The following is a 26,758-nucleotide window of genomic DNA, read 5'->3' as shown; positions in this document are numbered from 1 at the left end:
TGAAGCTCTTTGTCACAAATCCCAAGTGGGACCTTTTTCTCCAGCAGCAGTGTAGAGGATGTTCTTCACATCCTGTTCCATCTGTACTGGCTCCAGGGCCACAGCACAGGCTATCTCTTGTTTAATCTGCTCGAAAGCCTGCTGCTGCTCAGGACCCCACACAGAATCATTCTTCCTTGTCACCTGATAAAGGGGGCTTACAATGAGGCTGTAGTTTGGAACATGCATTCTCCAAAAACCCACTACGCCCAGAAACGATTGTGTCTCTTTCTTATTAGTGGGGGAAGACATGGCAGTGATTTTGTCGATCACATCTGTCGGGATGTGACAATGGCCATCTTGCCACTTTATGCCTAGGAACTGAATTTCCTGGGCAGGTCCTTTCACTTTGCTTAGCTCAATAGCGAAACCAGCATGGAGAAGGATCTGGATTATTTGCTCTCCTTTCTCAAAAACTTCCTTTGCTGTCTTGCCCCACACGATGTCATCAATGTACTGTAAGTGCTCAGGAGCACCTTCCTGTTCCAGTGAGGCTTGGATCAAGCCATGGCAAATGGTTGGGCTATGTTTCCACCCCTGGAGCAAATGATTCCAGGTGTGCTGAATGCCCCTCCAGGTGAAAGCAAACTGTGGCCTAGATTCTTTGGCCAAAGGAATGGAGAAAAAGGCATTAGCAATGTCAATGGTGGCATACCATTTGGTTGTTTTTAACTCCAGTTCATGTTGGCGTTCTAACATATCTGGCACAGCAGCAGTCAGTGGGGGTGTGATTTCATTCAGGCCATGGTAGTCCACGGTCAGCCTCCATTCTCCACTGGCTTTACGCACTGGCCATATGGGGCTGTTAAAAGTTGAGTGAGTCTTGCTAATCACTCCCTGATTCTCTAGTTGACGAATCAGCTTCTGAATGGGGAGCAGGGAATCCCTGTTGGTGCGGCACTGCCCTCTGTGCACTGCTTTTATATCAATTGGTACCTGTTTCTCTTTCACTCGTAGCAACCCCACGACAGATGGATCTTCTGATAGGCCAGGCAAAACAGATAACTGCTTAACACCTTCTGTGTCTACAGCAGCTATTACAAAGGCACATTGATACCCTTTGGGATACTTAAAATATCCCCTTCCGAGGTAATCAATATCAAATACACATGGAGCCCTTGGGCCAATCACAGTAGGGTGCTGTTGCCAGTCTTTACCAGTGAGGCTGATTTTGTCATCTAACATAGTCAGCTCTTGGGAACCCCCAGTCACCCCATGAATATAAATTGATTTTGTCTCTTGGTGACTCGAGGGCATTAGAGTGCACTGTGCATCAGTATCCACCATGGCCTTATATTTCTGATCACCATGTGGTTCTGATGTCCCAGGCCATCTAATCCACACAGTCCAATAAACTCTATTATCCCTTCCCCCCCCCCCCCCGGCTGGGGACAGGGCCCCTCTATTTGTTACTCCGTTGTCTGCAGCAACTGGAGCAATCACCTTTTTGGAGAAATTCACCTTGGTGGGTGATTTGTCTTGTAATTCTTTTACCTGGGCTTGAAGTGCAGAAGTAGGTTGTTTATGCCACTCCTTCATATCTTCTCCATGGTCACGTAGGCAATGCCACAAGGCAAAATGTGACGTAGTCTTACTGTTTTCACTTACTTGAGCAGGAGGACGTCTTCTTTTGATAGCTGAGACATTGGATGACACCAACTGGGAGGAAATCAAGTTGATCAGCCCCTTCAGTAGGCTGTTTTGGGAATTCTGTTCCTCGTTGGATATATCTGTTACTACCATGGATTAATCAACATCAGGCAATGTTGATAGTTTGTCAATTATATCTTCTTGTTTGCTCTCCATTCTGTCCAGCTTTTCAGCTGCTTTTGCAATGGCTGAAACACAAGCTTGTAGAGGGCTTAAATGTAACTCAAAGTCTTGAAGTTTATTAACCAATTCATTTATAAGGGGTCTTCTTTCCCCTCTGCCATACATTGCTGCAAATGTACTCGCGTACCTTTCTGGTGCAGTCTTTGTGAATGTACGCCACATGTTTGGTGTACACCTGACTCTCCCAGGATCATGCTCTTGGTCTGGCTCATTAGGAATGAAATCGGAGCTATGTAGCGTTGCCACCACAGCATATTCTCTCAAGTGATGGATGCCTTCTTCCATATCAGCCCATTTCTTTTTCTCAGGCATCAGATCATCTTTGAAGGGGTATCTTTCTTTTACAGCTAACAACATCCACTTCCAGAGGATAAAAGTCTGGTTCTAGCATGTACCTTTGTCAATGGCTGAGTCTCTAGCAATGCCACCCAGTTGGCGAACTTCTCTACTATCTAGCCACACACTGTTGGCCCCATTGTCCCAGCATCCAAGTAACCAAGTAGCAATAGGCTCATTTGGGTGACGTGAGAAGTCTTTTCTCAGGCTTCAAATTTCATTCATTTTGAGAGATCGATCAACAATGATAACGATATCTTGTTCACCTCTTACTCTTTCAGGACTTCTTGTTGACCTTGTAGGTGTTGGTGACCGTGGTCTTACTGAGGGCCCCTCCCCTGGACTCGGGGGTGCTTCTCCGGGATCTCGGAGCCACTCCTCTGGACCTCTTTCCTCCTCTTTCTTCTAACTGAGTCGAGATTTGTTTCATTTTCTGTCCTCTTATAGGGGCAACTGACATCAATTGTGGTGCCTCCTGTAGTTGATCAGGTTGGTCAGTTCCAATACTCTCATCCTCCAGCTCAGCTTGGAGCCTGTCTTGTTTGATAATGAGAGTATCTAGCTCATACTGGAGGGTATCTTGTTGAGATTGAAGACTGTCGAGTTTGGATTGCAGGGAATCTCTCTCAGTTTGGAGGGAATCTCTCTCAGACTGGAGGTCTTTTCTCTCAACCAGGAGACTCTCTCGCTCACTTTGTACTGTTTCCCTGAGACTCTCCCTTTCAATTTCACAAACTCTCTCCCTCTCCCAGATAGTATTGAATAAGGCCCAATAAGCATTAGCCAGGCCCCGTATCATTTGTGCCTCCTCAGATCTGCCTGAGCCGCAACATTCCTATCTCAAATATCTGTTTAAGCTCTCAGGGTCTTTCAGGTGTTCAGGAGTACACTGAAGATTTCCATCTGTCTAAAGTCTCTCCCAGGCCTCTTCACATTCCCTGCAACTCAGTATTCTCTGGTTTTGGGGAGGACTTCCTCCTCAAAATACAATAAATACTAATACTGAATGAAATGATGAGCAATACATTCAGGGAGATTAACAACGTGATCAGGTGAGCATTCAAAAACTGCATAAAGGATTCAAAGGAGAGATTGGAAACCTGCTTAAAAATCCCCAGTCCTGTAAAATTAGCAACTCCTTCTGGAATTGTATGCCACATTGTATGCAGATACCAGGTAACCAGGTACATATTTCCACCAGTGTTTTCAATTGATTGTATATATCTATAGCTCCATACAGCAAAGTGGCAAACTTAAGTAATACCCAGTATGTTTTGAGCATTAGAAAAGAAGCAGTAACATGCAGTCCCCAGTCCATTGAAAGGCAGTTTCAGAAGAGAATGCTTTTTTTTTTTTTTTTTTTTTTTTTTTTTTACAGAAGCATAAGAGCAAGGCTCAAAGTTTACAAATACCCTAGAATATTGACAATCTGCCTGGAGTTTTCAAGGTCACATTTTCAGAGAGTACCGGTGAAACAGATGAGCTTTCCCAATGAAGGTCTCTGAGAGCAGAGAGAGAGATTCGTTCTGAACAGCTAAAAAGCAACTATTGCCCACATTCTCTACCAAGAATGTCAGGTTTTTTGTCCTTAAAAATCTCTGACTGGGCAGAAGATGATTTCCACAAAAAAACAAACAAGAACAACTAATTTTTGAATGATCTTCTTCAAAACAATAAGAAAAAGATTTTAAAAGGGCTTAATTCTATTTGTCAAAGTTGATAATCAGTTTTTCATAAATGTAGGTAAGAGGAGAAAACCTAGGCAGTGACATAATACCTTCTCTGTCTTTTTTTTTTTTTTTTCCCCTCTTCTCAAATATCTTTGTAGGATATTTTCTATTCTTTTCACCTTAATCTTCATTCCATGTATGACTTTTGCTATGTATAGCAAGGAATCTTAGGGCCAAAATGACTGAAAAATAAACAGTTTGTTAGAACTGTTTTACAGACCTGGAAAGCTTGTATGGGCTGAAGCCTGTATAGGTAAGATATATTCATTTTACAGTTATGTCTAAAATGCTGCACACTCTCTTTCCAGTCTTAACATATCTTTGTCCTTTGTGAAATTTATTTCAATGTAAACATTTTACATTTCCTCTGTAAGTATGAAAATGTCAGATTACTGCTATATTGCAGTCTAGTAGTAAGAAAATGTTCAAATGTCAACTGTGGACCAGACTGTTTATTAGTATACTGAGCAGTTTGCTATTACTGGATGTAGAAACTAATGGTTGAGAAGTGACGTACGTCTTCCTGCTTGGTATAGCAAATTTCTGAATGCCTCCAAGTGTTCATTTGATCACATCTTTATACACCTGGCTCTTTTCTCTCGAGCTGATTCCAAAATAAGGGTAGAAAAGGTAGAAAAAGATTTGACTATAGTTATAATAATTTTTCCATACATTAAATTGGATATTTGTTTGTTTGTTTTGGGGGAGGTGATTTTGAAATAATTGCTGGCTCTATTACAATAGAAATTGATTTCCTTATTAGAAATCATAAAAATAATGGATTTTTCAGTTTATATATATGCATTAATGTTTCTGCAAACTATCAGAAATAATGGGAGAAATAAAAAGTAGCTGGTTTTACTGGTGACTGCATGAACAACACAGAAGTCAAAGTGGTATTAAAGAACAGGAAAAGCACAAGAGTTCCCAGTACTTTTCACAAATGAATGGAAAAATTAATTTGTAATTCTTACTGTGCAAAAGTTAAACTGCGAGTATATAAAAGTTAAAATCTGAAATACTTTTTAACAATTATTTATAGAACAGAAGGGAAACCAGTAAATCTCCTGGCATGGGGATCATCCTGGAGTAATCTCAGGGGTTAGAATATAGTTGTATAATTATTTTCTGTATTTTGTTCCTTCCCATAATTATTTATAACTAATATGCCATTCTGAATTGATTTTCATTATCTACAAACATAGAGAGGAACTACTATAAAGCAAAAGCACTTGATTATGTGCAAAAGCAATGATTATGTGACAGCTTTTCTTCTGGTCAGGAATCATAAAATAACAGAATCATAGAATGGCTTGGACTGGGAGGGACCTTAAAGACCATCTAGTTGTAACTCCCCTGCCATGGCTTGACCTTCAGTACCTCCAGGAATGAGTATCCACAACTTCTCTAGGCAATCTTATCCCACACCTCACTACCCCCCCGAGTAAAGAGTTTTCTCCTAATATCTGACATAAATTTACTCTCTTTTAGTTTAAAACCATTCGTCCTTTTCTTATCACTATCAGCTGGTGTAAAATGTCAGTCTCCTTCCTGTTCATAAACTCACTTTAGGTATTGGAAGGCCAAAATGAGATCTTCGTGGTGTCTTCTCTTCTCCAGATTGAAAAAGCCCAGCTCCCTTAGCCTTTCTCCATATGAGAGGTGCTCTAGCCCTCTGACCATCTTGTGGTCCTTCCCTGGGCCCATTCCAACATCTCTATATCTTTCTTGTGCTAAAGAACTTGGACTTGGACACAGTGCTCAAGATGAGGCCTCACATAGGCCAAGTAGGTGAATAGTATTTTGTGAGATGGAATCAACATCACCCAATCAATTAAGATATTTTAAAGCATTTTGTTATAAGTAGAAAAACATTCAACATTTATACATTCAAGGTTTCTACTGAACAGAATCTTCTAAGTGATTTAGTTTCATCTGTAAAAAGTAATACTGGAATACTATGTGACCCTCTGTCGACAAATTGCTAGTGGAGGTAAATGAACTGAACAGATGGTGTCTTATAGAAGAAGAAGAGCTCATTTTGGATTGTAATTCTGCACTAAGTCTGATGAAGTCTTACAGGTGTTCCTGAACATTTCCAGCTCCTCTGTTCAATTGTTGGGCATCTATGTGGAGAGATGACACTGAAGATGAGGCTAGGTCTCTAGGGAATAAATAGTGATAATGTTCTAGCAAGGAAGAAGTTGTGTCCGGATTAAGATGGAAAGAGGCTGTCATATCAGGGACTGTAGGATATTGGAGATGAAAGGATGGGCAAAGCAGCAGAATTTGAGAAGGTAGTACCACCTTCAAAGCAGTACTGCAACAATGGAGACATTTGGGTGCCTTCCAGATTCCAGGCTAGATTCTTCTGAGGGTTAAGTTCTTCCTGAAAGTCTGATTTCTTAAGATAAAGCTTTGTAGATTATGCAGTTGTTGTTCTCATGTTGTGTGCTGAATGGGCTTCATAGAGGTTGTCCTTGCAGTAACTTGGTGAAATTATCTTTGCTTCTGTCAGTTAAGAGGGATGAGTAACAAAAAAGGAAAAAAAAAAAAAAAAAAAAAAAAGCAAAATGCAGAGTTATTCTGTACACCTAAACATTTTGCAATTTATTTTGTTGTTAGAGTGGATTGCTGGTGAACTATGATCTGATTTACAAATGTTTTTATTATTCAAAGTTTGTCAGTAAATTTCTTATGCAAGCATATTTCTGCTCAGTAGTTCTTTGAAGATGATTACTCAGAGGAGTTAGTATCTCAGGCACTTTTTTTTCACTATTCAGTGTTTTCCCTGAGCATCACATCAGCCATATAGTATCATTTCTGCTTCCTGACCTGATAATTTCCAAATCCAAAGCAGCTTTTAAGATTTTGAACAAAATTTTCTCTGAGTATTCACTTTATTCACAATTGAAGAACACTGGGTACCCATTTTAGCTTGTCTGTTTTTTTTTTTCATGGGATTGAATTCTCTGGGAACTGAGCAACTTCAGTGTACCAGTAACGTAGTATGAAATGGTAGTGTTCATTGAAGACAGATCATATAGCCGCTAGATGTCCATGTTATTCTGCAATTGGGAAACAAATACGTTTTCATAGAGTCACAGAAACATGGAACCATCCAGGTTGGAAAAGACCTTAAAAATCATCGAGTCCAACCACAACCTAACTATAGTACCCTAACTCTAACAACCCTCCGCTAAATCATGTCCCTGAGCACCACATCCAAATGGTTTTTAAACACATCCAGGGATGGTACTCAACCACTTCCCTGGGGACCCTATTCCAGTGCTTAGCAACTCTTTCTGTAAAGAAGTGTTTCCTGATAACCAACCTAAACTTACCCTGGTGCAACTTACGCCCATTTCCCTCATCCTGTCTCCTGTCACTAGTGAGAAGAGACCAACCCTGCTCTCTCTGTAACCTGCTTTCAGATATTGAAAGTGAGCAATAAGGTCTCCCCTCAGCCTTCTTTTCCCCAGACTGAACAGCTCCAGTTCCTTCAGTTTCTCCTCATAGGGCATATTCTCCAAGCCCTTCACAAGCATTGTAGCCCTTCTTTGGACCTGCTCCAACACCTCAGTGTCCTTTCTCAAGATTAGTCATCTTATTTCCTTTTGTGTAGCACAATGATAACACTTCAGGAAAAGGTCATTACTGAAACAAGAATCATGACTTTATCCTTGTGGCTATGGGAAGGCAGTAAGATTTTCAGTACATCAGAAACTGGGGACATAAGGAAGAATCTTTTGTGTTGGGGTGTATTAGTAATGCTGCTAGGGACTTAGTAGCTTTCTCATGTGGCAACAATAAAAAAGGCACTAAATATTCTTTGAAAAGAAATCCTCTAATATTCCAGTACTCTATCACCTACTAATAAAACATATGATTTAGTTTTATATCCCTTTCTATGATTCTATGAAAACTCATAATGGTTTCAGTTGGGGGGGGGGGAGGAGTGGGGGAAGACACACTTCCAAGATCATCTAGTTCCAACTGCCCTGCCATTGTCAAGGACAACTCCCACTGGTTGCCCAGGACATCATCTAGCCTGCTCTTGAATGTTTTCAGGGGTGGGACATTAACAGCTTCTCTGAGTAATCTGTTTCAGTGCCTCACCACCCTCTGAGTAAAGAATTTCTTCAATTTACCCTCTTTATTTTAAAACTTACTGTCCTATTACTACAGCTCCCTTCAATCATCTCCTTCATTTATCTTTTATTCTTAGGCAAAGCCATTGACTTTGTAGTTCAGAACGCGTTGTCAGAATCCTATGGAGGGAGACCCAGCGCATCAAAGGTGATAATAGTCATTGTGTCAGGGAAATCAGAAGACACCATGGAGACTGCTGCACTCACTGCAAGAATGAACAGTAAATCTCATTTCACTGACCTTATTTTTAAGCAGTTGTTTTTTAAGAGTTGTTTCTTTTTTAAGTAATTCGCTAGAACAAAGGGTGAAAAATTCAGGCACTTGTGTGTAAATTTACTGATACAATCTTACTGTGTCTAAAGTTCAGGTAAGAACAGGCCTGAAGAAAATCTTCAGGGTGAAGGCTCCTTTGAATTACTGGTGAGATCAGGACTAATCTGCAGTTTAAGCTGCACAGTTTATATAGACTTCTCAGTTTAATGGCATTTCATATTCTGGTTCATATGAACAGACAGGCACAACTGAAATGTGATTTAATGCTATAAATTCAACATGGCTGCAATATAGTGAATCTTGAAAGATTCATAAATAAATGAAGGATTTGGTCAGTTTCTGTACTGACTAGTATGGGAACTTGGTTTTGGTATCAGTGTTTTTTCAAGTTTTCTGGCTGTAGCTTCTGTATCTCAGTTTCTTCAGGTATTCAACTGAGAAACAGTGGCTTCATTTGTTGATTGCTTTGGGAGTTCTTGAATAAGGCATGGCCTAAGTAACAACTGTTATATTTTAGCTAAATAAGTTGGAAATAATCTGATTGCAATCTAAATACAGGATGAAAAATTTCAATATGTTGTTTTCTTATCTGGAAAATGTGAGGATGTTGCCAGTAAATCTGTACCTGCATTCTGTTGACTTTACAGAATATTATTATGTTTGTGATTTCATTTTAGCTAACACTAATTAAAGCATTGCAATTTCTACCTTAGATTGCATTTAGTTTATGTCAAGGGAGTAGTATAAGTAATATGTAGAAAATTAACTGTTGAAAGAAAATGTTCCTAGTAAATTTTTTAGGAAAAAAAAAAAAAAAAAAGAGAGAGAGAGAGAAAAATCTGCATTATCCACTGAAAATCTTTTATTATCTTATTCCAGAGGTGTCCCTGTTTCCGATTGGAGTTGGTAATGGGTATGATGAACAACAACTCAGGACTTTGACTGGGCCATCGGCTGTTAATAGAATCATGAAACTCCAGAATTTTGAAGACTTATCCACCACGGTCACATTAAATAGTGAATTTATCAATAAAGTGTGCATGGGTAAGTCCAGTATAATTGTGGCTTCGTAATTTGAGCAAAAACAGAAGTTGAAACACAATAAGCAACAAAAGAGCTACAGTGTGCTGAAATGTTTCTACCTATTTAAATGAGTGTAACTTTCACTTAATTTCAGGCAAGAATCCAATGATTTTTCCTGAGCTGAGAACTCAGACTAGATCTCCTTTGATAATGCTTCAATGACATTCTTAAAAATTGCTAACGTATGTCACCGCTATCACTTAAGTGGAAAACTGAATTTGAGGCCTTTTAGCATGTATCCAACTTCTATTCCAATTAATGAGTTCTTTGCAAGCTTTTAAACTGCAAGAGCTTAAACTTTCATGTATCATCTCCTTAATAATGATGACTGGTCTCTAATTGAAGGACACCAGAAAAGCTCAACTGGTCATAAATGAATGGGACATGCTTCAAAGTGTTGTGTTGTTGTGTCCAGTTCTGGGCTCCCCAGTACAAAAAAAAAAAAAAAAAAAAAGAGGATTCTCCTGGAAAAGGTCCAGTGGAGGGCAATAAAGAAAATAAAGGGCTTGGAGCACCTCTGTTATGAGGAATGTCTGAGCAACCTGGGTCTGTTCAGCCTTGAGAAAAGAAGACTCAGAGGAGATCTGATAGATAAATATTTAGATAAATATCTAAACTGTGGGAGATGAAGGAACATGGTCAGACTATTTCAGTGGTGTGTGGCCATAAAACAAGGGGAAATGGCCACAAATAGGAGCATAGGAAGTTCCACACAAATGTGTGTAAGAACTTCTTCACGGTAAGGGTGATAGATCACTGGAACAGGCTGCCCGGGGGTGTGTGGATTCTCCTTCTCTGAAGATATTCATGACCCACCTGGATGCCTACCTGTGCAACCTGGTCTAAGGAGCCTGGTTCGGCAGCAGGGTTGGACTAGATGATCTCTAGAGGTCCCTTTCAGCCCCTACAAGTCTGATTCTATGATTCAAAATGTTAAAAGCTAGTTGTGAGTAAAGATTTCAAATAGCATTCTTTTCTGCACAGATCTAAGCTGTGGTATCTGTCTGTCTACAAAGAATTTAACCAAAGTGTAAGAAAAGGAAGAGTAAGAAACACTTAACTGTTTCTGGGGAAAAACAAACAAACAAACAAGTACTGTAATGTATGGGAAAGAAGTGCAAAATATTTTAAAATATTAGAATATTAATATTTTTATAAGTTAATTCATGTATTTGTAAATAGTTCTCTTGCTAACAAAATTTACCTAAAAATTTCATTTCAACTCTTGGCATTATTTTACTTGTTTTGCCTCCTTGGTCTGTGTATATATAGGTATTTATTTGTGCTGTTTTATTATTACATCCATCAAAATAGCATCTATGTAACCTCTCTGCAAGCCAGTGTCTCATTGTGTTAGTCATTGCAGAGTTTTTTTACCAGCTTTAGTATTGCTTATGTCTCCATTAAAATAACAGAGCCGAATACTTCCATGAGGAAGTTGCAGGTTGTGCACAGTTCAGCTTTGAGATATCCAATTAATCTCCACTGGGATCACTTCTGGCATTATAAAACCTCCCCAGAGCATCAAACAGCTGCCATTTTTTCTATTTTCTTTTAAATAAGCTTTTGAAGAACCACTTCCTCTCCTCACAGTATAAAATATCTGATGTTCTTACCCTAAATTACATTGATATAGGATGATGAGCAGGAATTTGAAACCAGTAGCTATTTTGTTATTGCAATATGTGCTATAATCCACAGGTGGAAGCTTCATTTAATTATAAAACCACATCCAGCTTTTCTAACAAACAAATTGTATGATAAAAAAATTTGAATATAAATCTGAGAAATCTGGCTCTTTCTGTTGCTGGTAAAACCATCTTTATGGAGTGTGAAATGATTATCTTTTTTTTCCTTCTTTTTTTTCCCCTTTATTTAATCTTATTTAATTTTCTTATAGTCCATAAAGTAATATTGAGCCTGTAGTCGAATTTTTTGTACAGAGAGTCTGTTTTTTTGTTTTTGTTTTTTTTTTGTTTTTTGCTTTTAATGGAAGCATACCAAGAATAATACTATTAAAATATTTAAAAGACTTCCCAAAAGCTTTCAAAATGTATTACTTTCCTGGAAAAGAGCATATGAGGTATATATCTAGCATAATTCAGTAACGCATATAGAATTTTCTAGTCAGTGTTTTAATTTCCTGGATGCATGCTCATCCCACAGCACTTACGTATCATTCCTCTTAACTTCAGGTATGTCATGAAAGCACATTAGCATGGAAACTATAATTTCGAAGCGAGTTTGTGAACATCTAAACATTTATAGAAAAAAAATTACACATAACAGTATTATCTGAATGTAATGAGACTTAAAGTATTTTTAGTACAGCTGTTCTCATATTTATACTAGTTGCACTTTCATACTAGTTGCTGACACTTTGTTTCAGGTTACCCTCTGTATTTTTCCTTCTGCATTGAATAAATATGTCTGTGTGGAAATTCTTATTATTTATTAATTAGCAGAGATACTTCTGATTCAGCAAAGAAATAAGACTGGAGCCTTTCTTAGAGCTTAAGCTATGATCTTTTAAGTACCATCTAGGCAGAAATCCATGTCAATACAAGGAAAAATTACAGCCTAAGTGGTTCAATACCTGTTGTTCACAAGGTATTTTCAGGACCAGTGCCATTGTAGAAGTAAGGTAAAGCTAGCAGTAGGAAAGTATACTGCTTTGACAAGAAGTATACATTCTTTGACTTTCTTTTGTACATTTTGGGCAAATGCCTGTGATCTTCAGGTAGGAAATTCAGACAGAGATTTCACAGCTGAGAACAGAAACACTTCCTACAGTCTGCAGGGGAACTGTTAGGCCACAACTTGAACTGGTAATTGAGCACCTGGTGAAGGAGTGTGGCTGGCCTAGAGAGCACAGACAAATTGTTTGCACGTATGACTGCTTGTTGAAAAGTAGTGGTGCACAGCCAAAGAGCCCTTTCACCTGTGAGTGAACTCTACTCTTTTTTCTGTATATGACTGTTGAATGCTTTGCCTGGTATCACATAGAACCTGTCACAAGCAATTCTGCTACTTTGTGATCAGAACGTAGTCTAATTCACACTTTTAATTAAATAGTCTGTATTTTGGCAGACATTGCCTTTATTAAGCTTTGGTAAGGGAGAAAGATTGATAAAAAATATTTGTTTCTCTTTCAGATCCTGTCAGAGAATGTATAGATGAGGATGGAAACAAAAAGAAAGTAAGTTTACTGCTTGTGGCATCCATGTGGTTTTCAAGTTACAAAGTTCATGCAGGATGATGAATACCTGAATAGATGTTCTGAAACAAGATGTATTGGCTAATATTAAGGTTTTCTTTCTGAGAATAATTTTTGAGGAAGAAAACAGTGGCTTTTGAACTGACAGGAGGCTTTTATGCACACCAAGGAGAATTAATCCAAGGACACCTGATCTTGTAGTATGTTGAATGTGACTGAAGGCAGTGTAGAGCCAAAATATTATGTCTGCCTTCCCTGAAAATGAAAAAATGTACTTCCATCACCTGGTAAAAACTTCTAGGAAAGCTATATATGCCCAAAAATTATGTGTAAAGAGGAAGGTAACATTACTGTCCAAACTTCTAGAAAGTGCAAGTACCTCAAAGACAAGGATGTTGAGGAGAGCTGGCGGCTCTTCAAAGATGCCCTCCTGGAAGCACAAGAGGTCTCCATTCCTCTGAATAAGAAAGTGGGCAGGCGAGGTAGGAAACCGGCTTGGCTCAGCAAGGACCTGCTGAGAGAACTGAGGGCGAAGAAAGGGGTGTACAAGCTCTGGAAACAAGGCTGTGTCACCTGGGAAGAGTACAGGAACGCCGTCCGGACTTGCAGACGTGGGATCAGGGAAGCCAAGGCGCAGGCAGAACTGAACTTGGCAAGGGACGTGAAAAACAATAAGAAAACCTTCTACAGGTACATTGCCCAGAAGAGACAGGCCAAAATGGGCGTACCTACTTTGGTAAATTTAAAAGGAGAACTGGCTTCAACAGATGAAGAGAAAGCTGAGGTGCTGAATGAGTTCTTCACCTCGGTCTTCACTGGTGGCCAGGATTCTAGTCTTTTTCACGTTCCTGAACCATGCATCCCCAAACCTCTATGTGGGGACCAAGGAGGTAAATCCCTCCCCACTGTAAGGGCAGAGCAAGTCCGAGAGTGCCTCCTTAGACTGAATGAATACAAGTCTATGGGGCCAGATGGCGTGCATCCCAGGGTCCTGAAGGAGCTGGCTGAGGTGGTTGCCGAGCCGCTCTCCATCATATTTGAGAAGTCGTGGCTGTCAGGTGAGGTCCCGAACGACAGGAGGAAGGGTCATGTCACTCCCATATACAAGAAGGGGAGCAGGGAGGACCCGGGGAACTACAGGCCGGTGAGTCTCACCTCCGTGCCTGGGAAGATCATGGAACAGATCCTCCTGGACAACATGCTTGGTCACATAAAGAATGAGCATGTGATCCGAGACAGCCAGCACGGCTTCACCAAAGGAAGGTCATGCCTAACTAATCTTGTGGCCTTCTATGATGGAGTGACGGCATTGGTGGATGAAGGGAAGGCGACCGATGTCATTTACCTGGACCTGAGCAAGGCCTTTGACATGGTCCCCCACCACATCCTCATCTCCAAATTGGAGGGAAGTGGATTTGATGGGTGGACGACCCGATGGATAAGCAATTGGTTGAAAGGCCGCAGACAGAGGGTGGTGGTCAATGGCTCTATGTCCAGGTGGAGGCCGGTAACAAGTGGTGTCCCCCAAGGGTCTGTCTTGGGACCGGTGCTCTTTAACATCTTTATTAATGACATCGATGAGGGAATTGAGTGCACCCTCAGCAAGTTTGCTGACGACACCAAGCTGAGTGGTGCGGTTGATACGGTGGAAGGAAGGGATGCCATTCAGAGGGACCTCGACAGGCTGGAGGGCTGGGCTCGGGTGAACCTGATGAGGTTCAACACGGCAAAGTGCAGGGTTTTGCATTTGGGCCGGAAGAACCCCAGGCACCTGTACAGGCTGGGAGGAGCGGTCCTTGAGAGCAGCTCGGCAGAGAAGGACCTGGGGGTCCTGATGGACGAGAGACTGAATATGAGCCAGCAGTGCGCTCTGGCAGCTCGAAAGGCAAATGGGATCCTGGGCTCCATCAGGAGAGGGGTGGCCAGCAGGGACAGGGAGGTGATTGTCCCTCTCTACTCGGCTCTTGTGAGGCCCCATCTGGAATACTGTGTCCAGGTGTGGAGCCCTCAGTACAAGAAAGACATTGAGATTTTGGAAAGGGTCCAGAGGAGGGCAACTAAGATGATCAGGGGGCTGGAGCACCTCCCCTATGAGGACAGGCTGAGGGAGTTGGGCTTGTTCAGCCTGGAGAAGAGAAGGCTGCGGGGTGACCTCATTGCAGCCTATCAATACCTGAAGGGAACCTACACCCAGGAGGGGAGTAAACTCTTCAAAAGGGCTGACAACAGCAGGACTAGGGGAAATGGTTTTAAGTTGAAGGAGGGAAGATTTAGGTTGGATGTTAGGGGGAAGTTCTTTACTAGGAGAGTGGTTAGGCCCTGGAACGGGCTGCCCAGGGAGGTTGTGGATGCCCCGTCCTTGGACGTGTTTAAGGCCAGGTTGGACGGGGTCCTGGGCAACCTGATCTGAATGTCTATGTTTGGTGGCCCTGCTAGGCAGGGGGGTTAGAACTACATGATCCTTGGGGTCCCTTCCAACCCGGGTGATTCTGTGATTCTGTGATTCTCCTCCCTATGGAAATTTCATTCAGATAATTATTATGTGATAATTTTCTCTCTAGGAAAATTCATGTCTCCTTAAGACATTTCTGAATTGAAATCAGAGTTCTTAGCATTTGTTTGCATAAAATCTTCTATTAATCCTGAGAAAATTATCAGAAATTTTAGCAAAATTGCCTGCTCTCTTGAAAGTGATCCTCTGTAGGGAGTGATGTAAATACTACAAATGATTCAGATCTCAGGTGAGATACCGAAGTTGTTGAGTCTACATGATGCTTCAGGCATTCTAAAACGTAAGCATAAGTTTGTACAACCTTGTATGTTTTAGTAAGTGTCAGTTATGTGTTCTACTCTGATTTATTTTGAAATTTCAATACATTAAGAAGTATCTGGATTTTTTTCTCTTAAATGACTGTAAGGAAGGACGTGGCTAATAAGGAAATTCTTTTGAACTACTTAGACTCAGGAAATACGTCAGTTGCTCCAAAAGCAATGCCTCCTATTTATTTCCATAGAAACTACAACACATACAAAGAGCTATGATTATACTATATGATAGAGCAAATTCTTAGCCACAGAATGCTATTTCTCAACATAGTCACCACCATTAGCTATGCATTTTCACCAGCAGTGAACAGAATTTCGTGTCTTTGCATCATATTCTTCATGTGCCAGATTCTATTTGTCAGTTTGTCCTGCTGCCATTTGTCACATGGCAACAAAATTTAATGAAATATTGTCATGAAAATTCAACCTGTACTGCCATACCACTGACATCTGCCTCTGATACCATGATACATGATAAAATCGGAGGTATTACTTTGAATCTATTTGAGTTTTTGGTATTCATGCCCTGTGGTGAGTTCAAATAACTCTAAATGCAAGCTGTGTAGAGAGCCACTGTTTAAATATGATTTGAACTTGCTGAATGCCAGAATATGAGAATGATTGTGATTTTTTAAAATGTAGTTTATTCTTTTCGGTACTCTTCCTCTGATGCTTTTAAACAAGATTGCAAGTGGCAACTGAAGTGTTAATATTTGTCTTAGTAATATCTCATTATGAAGAATTTGTTTAACTATCTTCTGATGGATTAGCAGTTAAGACTAGATGGTTCTAGTAGTCTTTCCAACTGTAATTATTCTGATTCTATGATTTCTAGCAATAGTAATCACATTCCTAAACTAGTGGTTGCCATAACAAAACTTTTCTAGTATTGCTCAGTATTAAGTTTAAAGAAAAACAACCAACCAGCAAAAACCTTGACTTAATTAAAAGCTGGCAAATGATAAATCCAGTCCAGGCACATGACTGTTTTCTGTGGATCCACAGTAGTAGAAAGAGTGTGTACATCTATGTCCACATGTTCAGAGCTCCCTCAAAGAGGAAGTCTGAGTCTTCCTCTGGCCCATCTCTTTTCAGTAGATTTCTACTTACCTGTTGAGGTTTTGCTTTCCTTCTATTCTACTTTTACTTCTATGATTTCATATTAATTGTGATTTAGGATCTTTTTCTCTTTGAAACCCCTGAGTTTTTGTCTGCACTAAAATTCTTGATTTTGTTTGGATCCCTCAATTGATATTTTCATTTTAATGTGGTGTGCTTTGCTGGACAAAGAGTCCAGATCTTAGATGTTTTTCAGTTGATGTACTATGAAGGATTGAAATAAGAAAAAAGAAATTAAATACATATGGAAGCCAAAGAATCCTTTGCCAGTCTTGCACAGCTGTATGTGTAACCTTCCAGGTGCCCTACTTTCACTGAGTTGTAGGCAAAGGCATCATAATTTAAAAAAAAACAAAAAACATTCAATTTGCTATAAATATTTTTTTTTCCATACTTAAAGTTCCTTACATTTCTGTCTCACAGCACCCTCTAGGTTCACAAGCCTGAAAAGTATCAAGTCACTTTCAGGCCAACTTCCCTTCCCAAATCCTGAAACATAAGAAGCCTACACAGTCATTCAAGTCATATTTAATGTGTGTTGTTGTGGATGCAAATCTGACAGTTCTCTTTTAGACCTGATGGTATGTAGTAGCTCAAAGATACAGGATGGTTATAGGATGGTTAAACAAAAAATAGATGTAGTACCAGATAATTCATTCTGTTATGGCAAAATGCCTCCTATTCTAGACTATTATATTTTGCTTGGAATTTCAAAAGTCTATTTCCTGCAGTGGTGCTACATTTAACTTTCTCTTGCTCATAAAGTCCTTAATACATTCATTCTATTATTTAGTGATTCAAAGCTTATTTGAGTAGCATTTCTATAGCTGTTATTTTGTGAGCTAGATGGAGATTATAAATTGCAGTGTGGTAGAAGGCAAATTTTGCATTTTTCTCCCTTCAACATTCCTCAAGCTCCCAGTGATGTTCTTTTCAATAGTTAAATATTAACGTCTCTTTATCTAGCCCGGTGACAAATGGACATTACTAGATCAGTGCCACACTGTGACGTGCTTCCCAGGTGATTACACAGTTTTGGAGACTCACCAAATTAATTGTGAGAGGATGCCAAAACCTGTGTGTCACAGCAATCTTCCGGCTGTTAAGGTTGAAGAGACTTGTGGCTGCCGATGGATGTGTCCATGTAAGTATCTATTTTTGCATACATGTCTCCCCTTGTCATCACTTGAAATATTTATCAGAAAGGTAATGCTGAATTCACTGAGGATACGGTTGCATTTCTACAGTCCAGTTGTATACGCTATTACAGCTAAAATTTATAAAAATATCAGAATGGAACCTAGAGGTGTTTCCTATAGCATTTTAGGCTGTTTAAAGCCTAAATTTCTCCTGTTTGTTGAATTTCACTGACCTTGAGGTGCTAAGAGAAGTGCATAATTCAACATAATTCTTAAAACTGGGTTTGTATTTCAAGTTGTAGGATTACTTTTCAAAGTAAATCAGAACCCTCAGAATGTATTGGAATATATGCACCTCCTCTTTATAATGCATGATTTCAACTTAAAATATCCTCTGTAGAACTGGGTGTTTTAAGAACAATTCCTAGTTCATTGTCTTATTCAGAAACAACATAGTTGTTTTGATATAAATAATTGAGAAGGAAATATTCTAGCTGAAACATCTTAAATATTTTAGAGAGTTTTAAAGACAGTCTTAATGATATCTACCTATGGAAACTGTATCTGTCCTGATCTTGATCCCAAGTGTGTTAATACCAATATGAGGACATTACTCTTGGCATTGAAGTCATTTATTCCTAAAGAATTTCTGATGATTTGAAATTAAAATTGACATTTGTGTCATTAGTCAGTTGTTACGAAGTGGTCTGCAGTTCACTTCAGATTGCTGCTGCTTAACAGAAGCTAATGTTTGTGTAGCTCTTTATTAATTTAATGGACCACAATTTAATTTCCCAAGATGATACACCTTGTGATACTACTTAGTGAAACTAGGTTGATACTATAATTAGTGCCAACATCTGCAATAGATCAAAAACTCACAACAATTTGTAAGATTTACAAATGAGATAGCAGGGAGATTACTGGGAGGTCAGAATTTCTTTGTTGTTACTGGTGGAGTTTGGCTAGGCACTCTGTTCTGCAGGAGCATATCAGTGTGTGTTTTGTCGACTGGAACTGAGTGAGGTAGTAGTTATTTAGACAGTGCCATTTCAATCAGTTTTTTGACAGTGAAGCAACAGAAGTTGTTTCTTCTACTTTAATTGTGTAAAAATTGCTGTTAACGTAGTCTCATATAATTATGCAATGATTTGGTTTGGAAGGGACCCTAAGGCCCTTCTAGTTCCAACCTTCTACCAGAGTGTCCAAAAAACTGAAGGCCTTGCTCTAATACTGAAACTGAGATGGATAGGGAGCACAAACTGCAGACGGCAGAGGAATATCTCATGACTTGCAAACATTTTTGTCTTTCCCTCTAAACGGAGAATGGAAACAGAACAGGGAAAGTATTCTGTAATACGTAATTCTTCTTGTCTTCTGAGAACCAGGTACTTGGAAATGTCAGCAGTCCATGGAACTGGAGCATTAACTCTTTAACTCCCAGTGTGCTATATGATGTTATGATGTACAACAACAATAACAAACATCACAAAACTATGACATTCCACCCCTTACTCAACATCACTAAATTATACTTGATATACGCATAAAAAAAAACAGTAGTTAACATGCATTAAAAACACACACACACATACATATACATACATGGAATTACTGACTGTACTTCCCTGACATCAAATTCCCTTGTGGTACACATTCAACATTCCCATTTTTCTGTATCACCCACCAAGTCGACACAGGTCCCTGAGCAAACACAGTTCCTTGGAGAGGTTTGACCTTTCCAGAAGCTGGAAAGACCCAAACCACTTTTCCCAACATGCTCTTTACATTATCTCCCTCTACAGTTTGTAGGAAGCTGGACTGGGTAGGAACATTGTGACTGATAGGTCCTTGAGTTTTGACCAACTAGGTGTCTTCTCCCAAATGCTTCTCCTACTGCTTTAGTGTTTCACTATGCATTGCTTGCAACATAATTTTAAACAACCCATTGTGTTATTCAATTTTACCAGAAGCTGGTGCACGATAGGGGATATGATAAATCCACTCAATGCCATGGTCTTTGGCCCAAGTATTTATGAGAGAATTTTTATAATGAGTCCCATTATCTGTCTCAATTCTTTCTGGAGTGCCGTGTTGCCATAGGACTTGTTTCTTGAGACTGAGTATGGTATTTTGGGTGGAAACATGGGATACTGCATGTGTTTCATGTAGGGGGAGGGCCTCTGGAATGATGATGTTTGCGTTCCCAAAAAAATATTATGAATGATGCGCACCTAGCATGGGGCACTAAGATTTCAAGATGATAACAGATTTATCTAATTGTAGTATGGAGTTGCTAGACCAAATTTATAAATGTTATAGATATTCAGATCATAATTTTTAGGCTCCTGTGGTTATCATGGGGCTTTCTTGCCTTCTTGTATATTAGAGTCCTGGGTTTATTAGTGGCTGCTTTTGGTTCTACCCTTTGCTTTGCTCTTTACCATCTTGCTTTGCTGTGCCTGTGAACATTTTTACAACAGCTGCCAGCATCAACCTGGGCTGGCAGATGGATAAGGCATTGTCGCCATCTCTGTGCTGCTCTTCTGGCCGGGCTGGAACTCCAGACTGAACTTGAGTCAGAGGACGTTGACCTATGGATGAGTCCACATCGAGCATGTACACCCTAAAGCATCTGTGGCCACAGATAGATTCATTCCAGAGCAAGCACATCTTGAAGCATCTGTGGCCAGGGAATAGTCTGTGTTACAGCAGGTACATCTTGCAGTGTCCGTGTCCATTGATAAGGCTGTGCCAGAATACCTCAAAACATTGGTATTTGTGGATAAAACCAAGACATAGAAGGTGTCTGAAGGGACATCTGGAGGGACCACTGAGGGGACTGTGACCAATGGAAAAGGCCATGCCAGAGCAGGTACACCTCGAAGTGTCAATAGGTAAATTCTTGCTGCAGCAGGGCGCATCACTGAACAGACTATGGCTCATTAATAAATAAAGTCTTTGCCACTGGCCAGGCCAGGGGCAAGGATAGGAATTGTGATGTTATGATCTGTAGCCTGGTCCAAAGGAGCTGGGGGTAGTCATTGTGATGGATATAATGTTAAATGTTTGTAAGTCATGATCTGAGTTGCACATTATAGGAAGTCCTATAGCAGGAACCACTTGAACCAACAGAGAATGAGCCTCACAACAAGCAGTATAAGTGCAGCAGTGACCTGACCTTCGCTGGCTTTGATTTCCTGTAATGCCAAAGAACATCACCTTTCCTACCCCAGATGACCTTCATTATAGATAGAAGCTAAATTATGGACTTAAAGAACTCAGTGGACATTTTATAGACTTAGCCCATAGATTATGGGAAAGATATCTGTGTATTAAGTGAAGAGTCATGATTAATGAGGATGTACTGGCAATGACCAAGGTGCTATAGAATCACTTTCAGAGTGATGATATCTGTCTTCCAAAGAAAGTACAACATGTGATGAGCCCTGGAAGGGGCTGAACACTTACATGCTGGTGGAAAGTAGTGAATGAATTCCTTGTCTTGCTTTGCTTGTACATATGGCTTTTTTCTTTATGTAGTAAACTGTCTTTATATATCAGCCCATGAGTTGTCTCATTTTTACCTTTCCAGTTGTCTCCCTATCCTTCCTGAGGAGAGTGAGTCAGCAGCTGAGTGGTTCTTGGCCTTCTGTTGGGATTAAACAACAACAGAAATCAAGTTTGAAGGTCAAGGAACACAAAACAGATTGCTCTCAGCTGACAAACTCAACTTTTGAGTTTATGAGTTTAATACCACTGTTAACAGTGGTAACATTTTCCTACATACTTAGTAGTGACTACTTTTCATGCCCTTGTAGTCTTTAAGCAACAGAACTGAGTTTTAATCATTCTTTTGTTTGGGTCTTGTTTAGGTACTCGTGGTATTATAATCTTTATTCTTCACTCTGTGAAGAAAGATGGTGTTTCTAACCTAATATCTACAGCACTAACCCATCAGTTGGCCATTAGGTGATCCTGTGTGCAATATTTCTCCTCTCTTTTCCTCTGTTTTCCATCTGAAAAAAAAACACACATATATATATACATCCTTTTGAATCCTTTTGACATGTTTTTTAAAATGAAATAGTACTATGTTTGAAACAACCAATTTACTGAATAAAATGCAATGCCATAACAATGACACAATTAAATTAGTCAAATATGATTGCAGCCTTTCTGAAAATAGGAGATGCATTTTCCTTGCTTTTATTTTTCAAATTAAATTTATTAGCAGATCTCATTCAGTGTGAGGGAGCTTCATTCTATTTCTGTAGTACTAATTTGTGTGGGTGATACTTTATAAATAATTTATTATAGATTAATAGCTATTATGATTAAGTGATTTATTAAATTTACATGCATATAATGATTGTGAAGAAATAGTCTAATTTGAAAGAAAGTGCGTGTTTACATGTCGTTATTTATTGATTTACAGGTGTCTGTATGGGAAGTTCATCTCGACATATTGTCACTTTTGATGGGCTTAATTTTAAGCTCACCAGCAATTGCTCCTACACCTTGTTTCAGGATATACAACACGATGTTGAAGTTCTTCTCCATGAAGGACCGTGCAGAGCTATACCAAAGATGAACTGTATGGATGCTATTGAAGTGAAACATCGTGGTGTATCCATTCAGCTATTCAGTAATATGACAGTAAGCAAAAGATAATTAAGTCATCTGTGCATTCTCTGCTCATGCTGTGGAGTTTTAGGTTAGGAGGACAGATTTGTTTCCTCTATCCAGTTTCTGCTCCCCTTGCAACCTGTTCTTAGTTGTCTAAGCAAATGCCTCATTTAAACTTCCTAATGTATTCTACATTCACATAATAAACCAGTCATTGTTTCTCCTGTTGTTTTCCCCACTGTGCTGGAGTGACTGTTCTCCAGATACTTCTGCAGGAAAGGCAGGAATTAGGACATACTATATTCTGATTTTCCTTTGTTGGTAGAGGTCCTCTATGCAATGTTATCAATTAGTGAGTGGGAGAGCAGTCCTATTTTTTAAAACCTACGCAAGTTTGTGGCTACCTGAAGAGCTAAGGAGTCAGATCTGACCTTGCTTGCTGATGGATACCAGTCTCAGAAGAAAGACCAGCTATGAGTTACGTATTGCATTTCTTCTATAGGTAATTCAAATACTGTATTCAGTATTCAAATTATGTATGAAACATTTGCAGTCTCTGAGTTCCTCAGACGTACTGGTCAACTAACTTGAAAAGGTGATCTCATCTAACTCATGCAGTAAAATAGGATTGACAAAAAAAACTTTGAATCAGTCTGGTATGGTACTGGATAGCCTTGATTTTCACCAGTGTCACAACAGTGCTTAGGGTCTGAATGCAGCATTTTAGCTTCATGGCATGAGGGCACTGGTCTGTGTATCTGTTGTGCTGTAGGAATGCACTCATATGGAAAAATGCTGAAGAAGTTGTTCATGTAATGCACAAAATGTAAGACAAATATTTCTGTGCATCTGAATCTTAGATTCAGTGGAAAGTTTCAGCATGCAAAATTAACTCTTACGACCAGATTCAGTTGAAATGTGATTCAACTATGATTAGGTTGGATTGATCTTAACTGCTTGTCACAATTGATATGATCATTTTGCTTTTTTAAAAACAGGTGACTGTTAATGGTGAAAGCATTCATATTCCCTACTCTAGCAGTTTGTTTGAAGTCACTGTCTATGGAGCAATAATGCACGAAATCAAGTTCTCCCATCTTCGCCATAATCTCACATTTACTCCAAGAAATAATGAATTTATTCTTAAACTTAATCCGAAGAGCTTTTCTCCAGAAGCTCAAGGGCTTTGTGGTAAGTTAGAAAGTTAGTGACTTTAACAGCTTGCTACTCATATTTGAACTATCATTAATGCTGAAATTTGTGCAGTCCTGAGCCTTGCAAACTCTCTCATCTAGGCAGTCCACTGTTGGCACACTATTAATCTGTATTGTTTTTTCTACTATGACTATTAGTGTAATAGCTCATTGACTCCCAATAAGACCTTAAAAAGATCAAGACTAGACATCTGTCATATTTTACTTTTATTTTACATCATCTGTTCCACATTTTTTTTTTAATGAGGTTTTAAATATAGCTTTTTGTGTATGTGCAAGAGCACACTGTGATGTGAGTCCCATCCTGTGTTTGAAGGGCAGGTGAAGAGCTTGTGGGGAATATTTCTGCCTGGGAGAGTTAATTCTGGGGTATCTTCTACAACAGGTTAGATATCTATGGCATAATCTGTGCCTGCTGTATTACAGAAACAAAAAATCAGGATCATTACAATTACTCAACTGCTGTAACTAATATCATTGATTCATCTTCCCCTTGGAGTTTACTGAGCAGCCCCAACAAGCTCAGTCCTCAGCCTGTTTTCTCTAGGTTTGTTTTACTGCTGACTATACTCAGACTGTTTCTTTTCCTTTTACTCACCCTCCTAGGAGTGTGTGACCAGAACCATGCCAATGACTTCATGCTACGTGATGGCACGGTTACTGCTGACAGTGATGCATTTATTCAAGAATGGACAGTGAAAGAGCAGGGGAAGGACTGTGAAATCCAGAGAGAAGATGACGAGTGCTCTGAGCATGCCACCAGTCATTGCCACCTTCTGCTCTCTGACCAGTTTTCAGCATGCCACAGGATAATACCCCCAGACATGTTCTATGAGGCCTGTGAAGAGAGCAGCTGCTATGAGGAAGAAGCCTGTGAAATGATAACTTCTTATGCTCACATCTGCAGAGAAAATGGGATCTGCATAGACTGGAGAACACCTGAGTTCTGTCGTAAGAGGTTTTCCATATACTAAAACTGGTACAGAAACTGCCTGATTCAGTGCAGTATTACTTTTTGAATATCATGTAATGAGGCAGATCAAGTTTTCATGTGTAAGTGTAAAGATCCGTAGCTGGCTCATCATCTACTAAGTTGCATATTACGGAAAAAGTGTCTCTTAGTAACATGCTAACTAATGAATGCAGGGCATTTATGCAAGGCTGGACGAATAACCTATGAAAAAAATGCAGCCACGTGATAGTATCTGACTTCGCGGCCACTGAACTGTCATGGGGTCGTGTTTGAATTGCCCTCATTCTGCCAGTTACTTGCAGACATAATTGATTTGGTACAGACATTACGGGATCTGAGCAAGACAGGCAGGAAGGCTAATAATCTGTGCTGGTGGAATTCCTTCCCGGCCTGTAACCTTTTTTTTTTGTGTGTGCCAATTGCACAAAATTAGACTTTTCTGAATTTTGTTTATGCATATATTTGTATGAGCAAAGGCTTTCAGGCTTTGGTTGATTTTTAAGCTTCCACTGTACTTAAAAAAAAATGGGGAAATTGCTATGAACTGTGGTGTTTTATTTCCAAATTATGCTATCTACACTGCCCAAGCTATTTTTAAGTTATTTTGCAAATCTCGTTCTCCCTCTCTCTGTTTTTTTTTTTACTTCCTTATTGAAGGTGAAGAGTTTAAGTGTTACGAGAAAACAGTATAGCAGGATGCTGGCCTTGAAAATGCCCAGAGCCTAATGGAGGTGCTAGTGTTAAACTCATCCAGTTGTTGTTTTGTATACTAACTTCTCAAAATTCTTATAGACCTAAGAAATTCTGCCCTGTTTTCTGATTTTTTTATTGCCTTTTTTTTCTTTTCTTTCCTGAAAGCCCTGTTATGAAAGATCTGCCAAAAACCCTGTACATTAAATGACTCTTGAGGTAGCATATTCTATGCTCATAGAATTATGCTTTTATCTGCAGCAATTATTACAGGCATTTAGATATTCACTTGCAGCATTTCTGGAATTTAAGGGACCTGGAATGCATATTTGTCTAGAGAGAGAGACATTTTCCCTCCCAGCAAGTCCGGCATACAGTGTCTTCATATCCCAGTTGTTTTTTGCATCTGATTTTTGTAGGTACATGTAGTCTTTTTTTTTTTTTTTTTTTTTTTTTGGCCTTGTTTCCCTTCCTTTTTGTTCACAGATGTTTTTTACTTCGGAATTACAAAGCTAGCACCTTGAACGCCTGATACCACAAAATCTCAGTACATATTTTAGTTTGGTTTGAGGTCAGATTGAGGAAATTATGGAATATATTGTCAAGAATGTGAAATTGGCCCGTACTTTCAGTTAATTTCTCTATTATCTTTCTAGAATAGGTTATTGATCAACATGTTGCTGTTTGATACTGGTTCTTTTAAGAAACTAAACTCTGTTTGAAGTATTGACCTAGAAAAGAGCAGTAGAATATTGCCTGTAATTTTCCAAATTTAGTCCTATGTAAGATTTTACAAATTGTGATGTCCAAGTACTTTAGTAACTCTGTAATCTTCAAATTTGCATCTTTCTTGTACAGCATATACCAGGATAGCCAAAGAGTTGCCAATTTTAATCCTACTTATGTAAAGAAGTTGTTAGTGGCCTAAGAATAGTATCATCTTTTTACTTCAAGCAGGTGCATGTGTGCAGCTGCCAAAAATAAAATTGCTAATTACAAGGATGTTGTACAGGGTACATTGATGATTAAACAGTGCAACCTAAACTCTCAAACACTGCATGTTTAATAAAAATGGCATGGTTCTGGAGAAGCTTGGTTTATTTCTCTTTCACCTTCCAGAAAATCCCTGTCATTTTTGTAGACTCTAGATTTTTCACTATGGACTTGTAATTGGTTTATTGTATTCTGATGAGCTTGAAATTTCTGTAGAGCCTCACAGATTATTTGACCTCTGTGAAGAAATATCTACTAGGAATGGCTACTGTAATTCAAAGACAAAATAGTTATGTCTCTTTGAAATGTGATTTCATAGGTTTATAGAAAACTGGTGACTTTTAACAGTTGTTTTTTTTTTTTTTCTTTTAACTGTTCTTTCCCTGTTTGAAGAAAGAAATCATGTTTTAATGGAATCAGCTCAGAATACAGTATAGAAGCATGATCATAATATCCTCACATCCTCCAGTCTTTTTTTTTTTTTTTTTTTTTTTTTTTTTTTTTTTTTTTTT

The 26,758-nt window shown here is 39.2% G+C and overlaps 1 protein-coding gene across 1 annotated transcript in view; it reads left to right on the top strand.

Moving 5' to 3' along the window:
- The window catches only part of VWF (von Willebrand factor), a 148,968-nt gene that overhangs the window by 85,058 nt on the left and 37,152 nt on the right, over window positions 1-26,758 (top strand). Inside the window, exons 31-37 of the mRNA XM_042889450.1 lie at window positions 8,167-8,310; window positions 9,243-9,407; window positions 12,602-12,645; window positions 17,575-17,752; window positions 22,186-22,406; window positions 23,375-23,567; window positions 24,197-24,541. Of these exons, the coding sequence (XP_042745384.1) occupies window positions 8,167-8,310; window positions 9,243-9,407; window positions 12,602-12,645; window positions 17,575-17,752; window positions 22,186-22,406; window positions 23,375-23,567; window positions 24,197-24,541 (1,290 nt within the window). The remainder of the gene's footprint in view (window positions 1-8,166; window positions 8,311-9,242; window positions 9,408-12,601; window positions 12,646-17,574; window positions 17,753-22,185; window positions 22,407-23,374; window positions 23,568-24,196; window positions 24,542-26,758) is intronic.

This window comes from Lagopus leucura, unplaced genomic scaffold (assembly GCF_019238085.1).
Source record: "Lagopus leucura isolate 7727_CA_CO unplaced genomic scaffold, USGS_WTPT01 Super-Scaffold_100159, whole genome shotgun sequence".
NCBI classification, from domain to species: domain Eukaryota; kingdom Metazoa; phylum Chordata; class Aves; order Galliformes; family Phasianidae; genus Lagopus; species Lagopus leucura.
The sequence above is the reverse complement of the archived record's forward strand: the minus strand, read 5'-3'. Positions and strand labels throughout refer to the sequence as shown.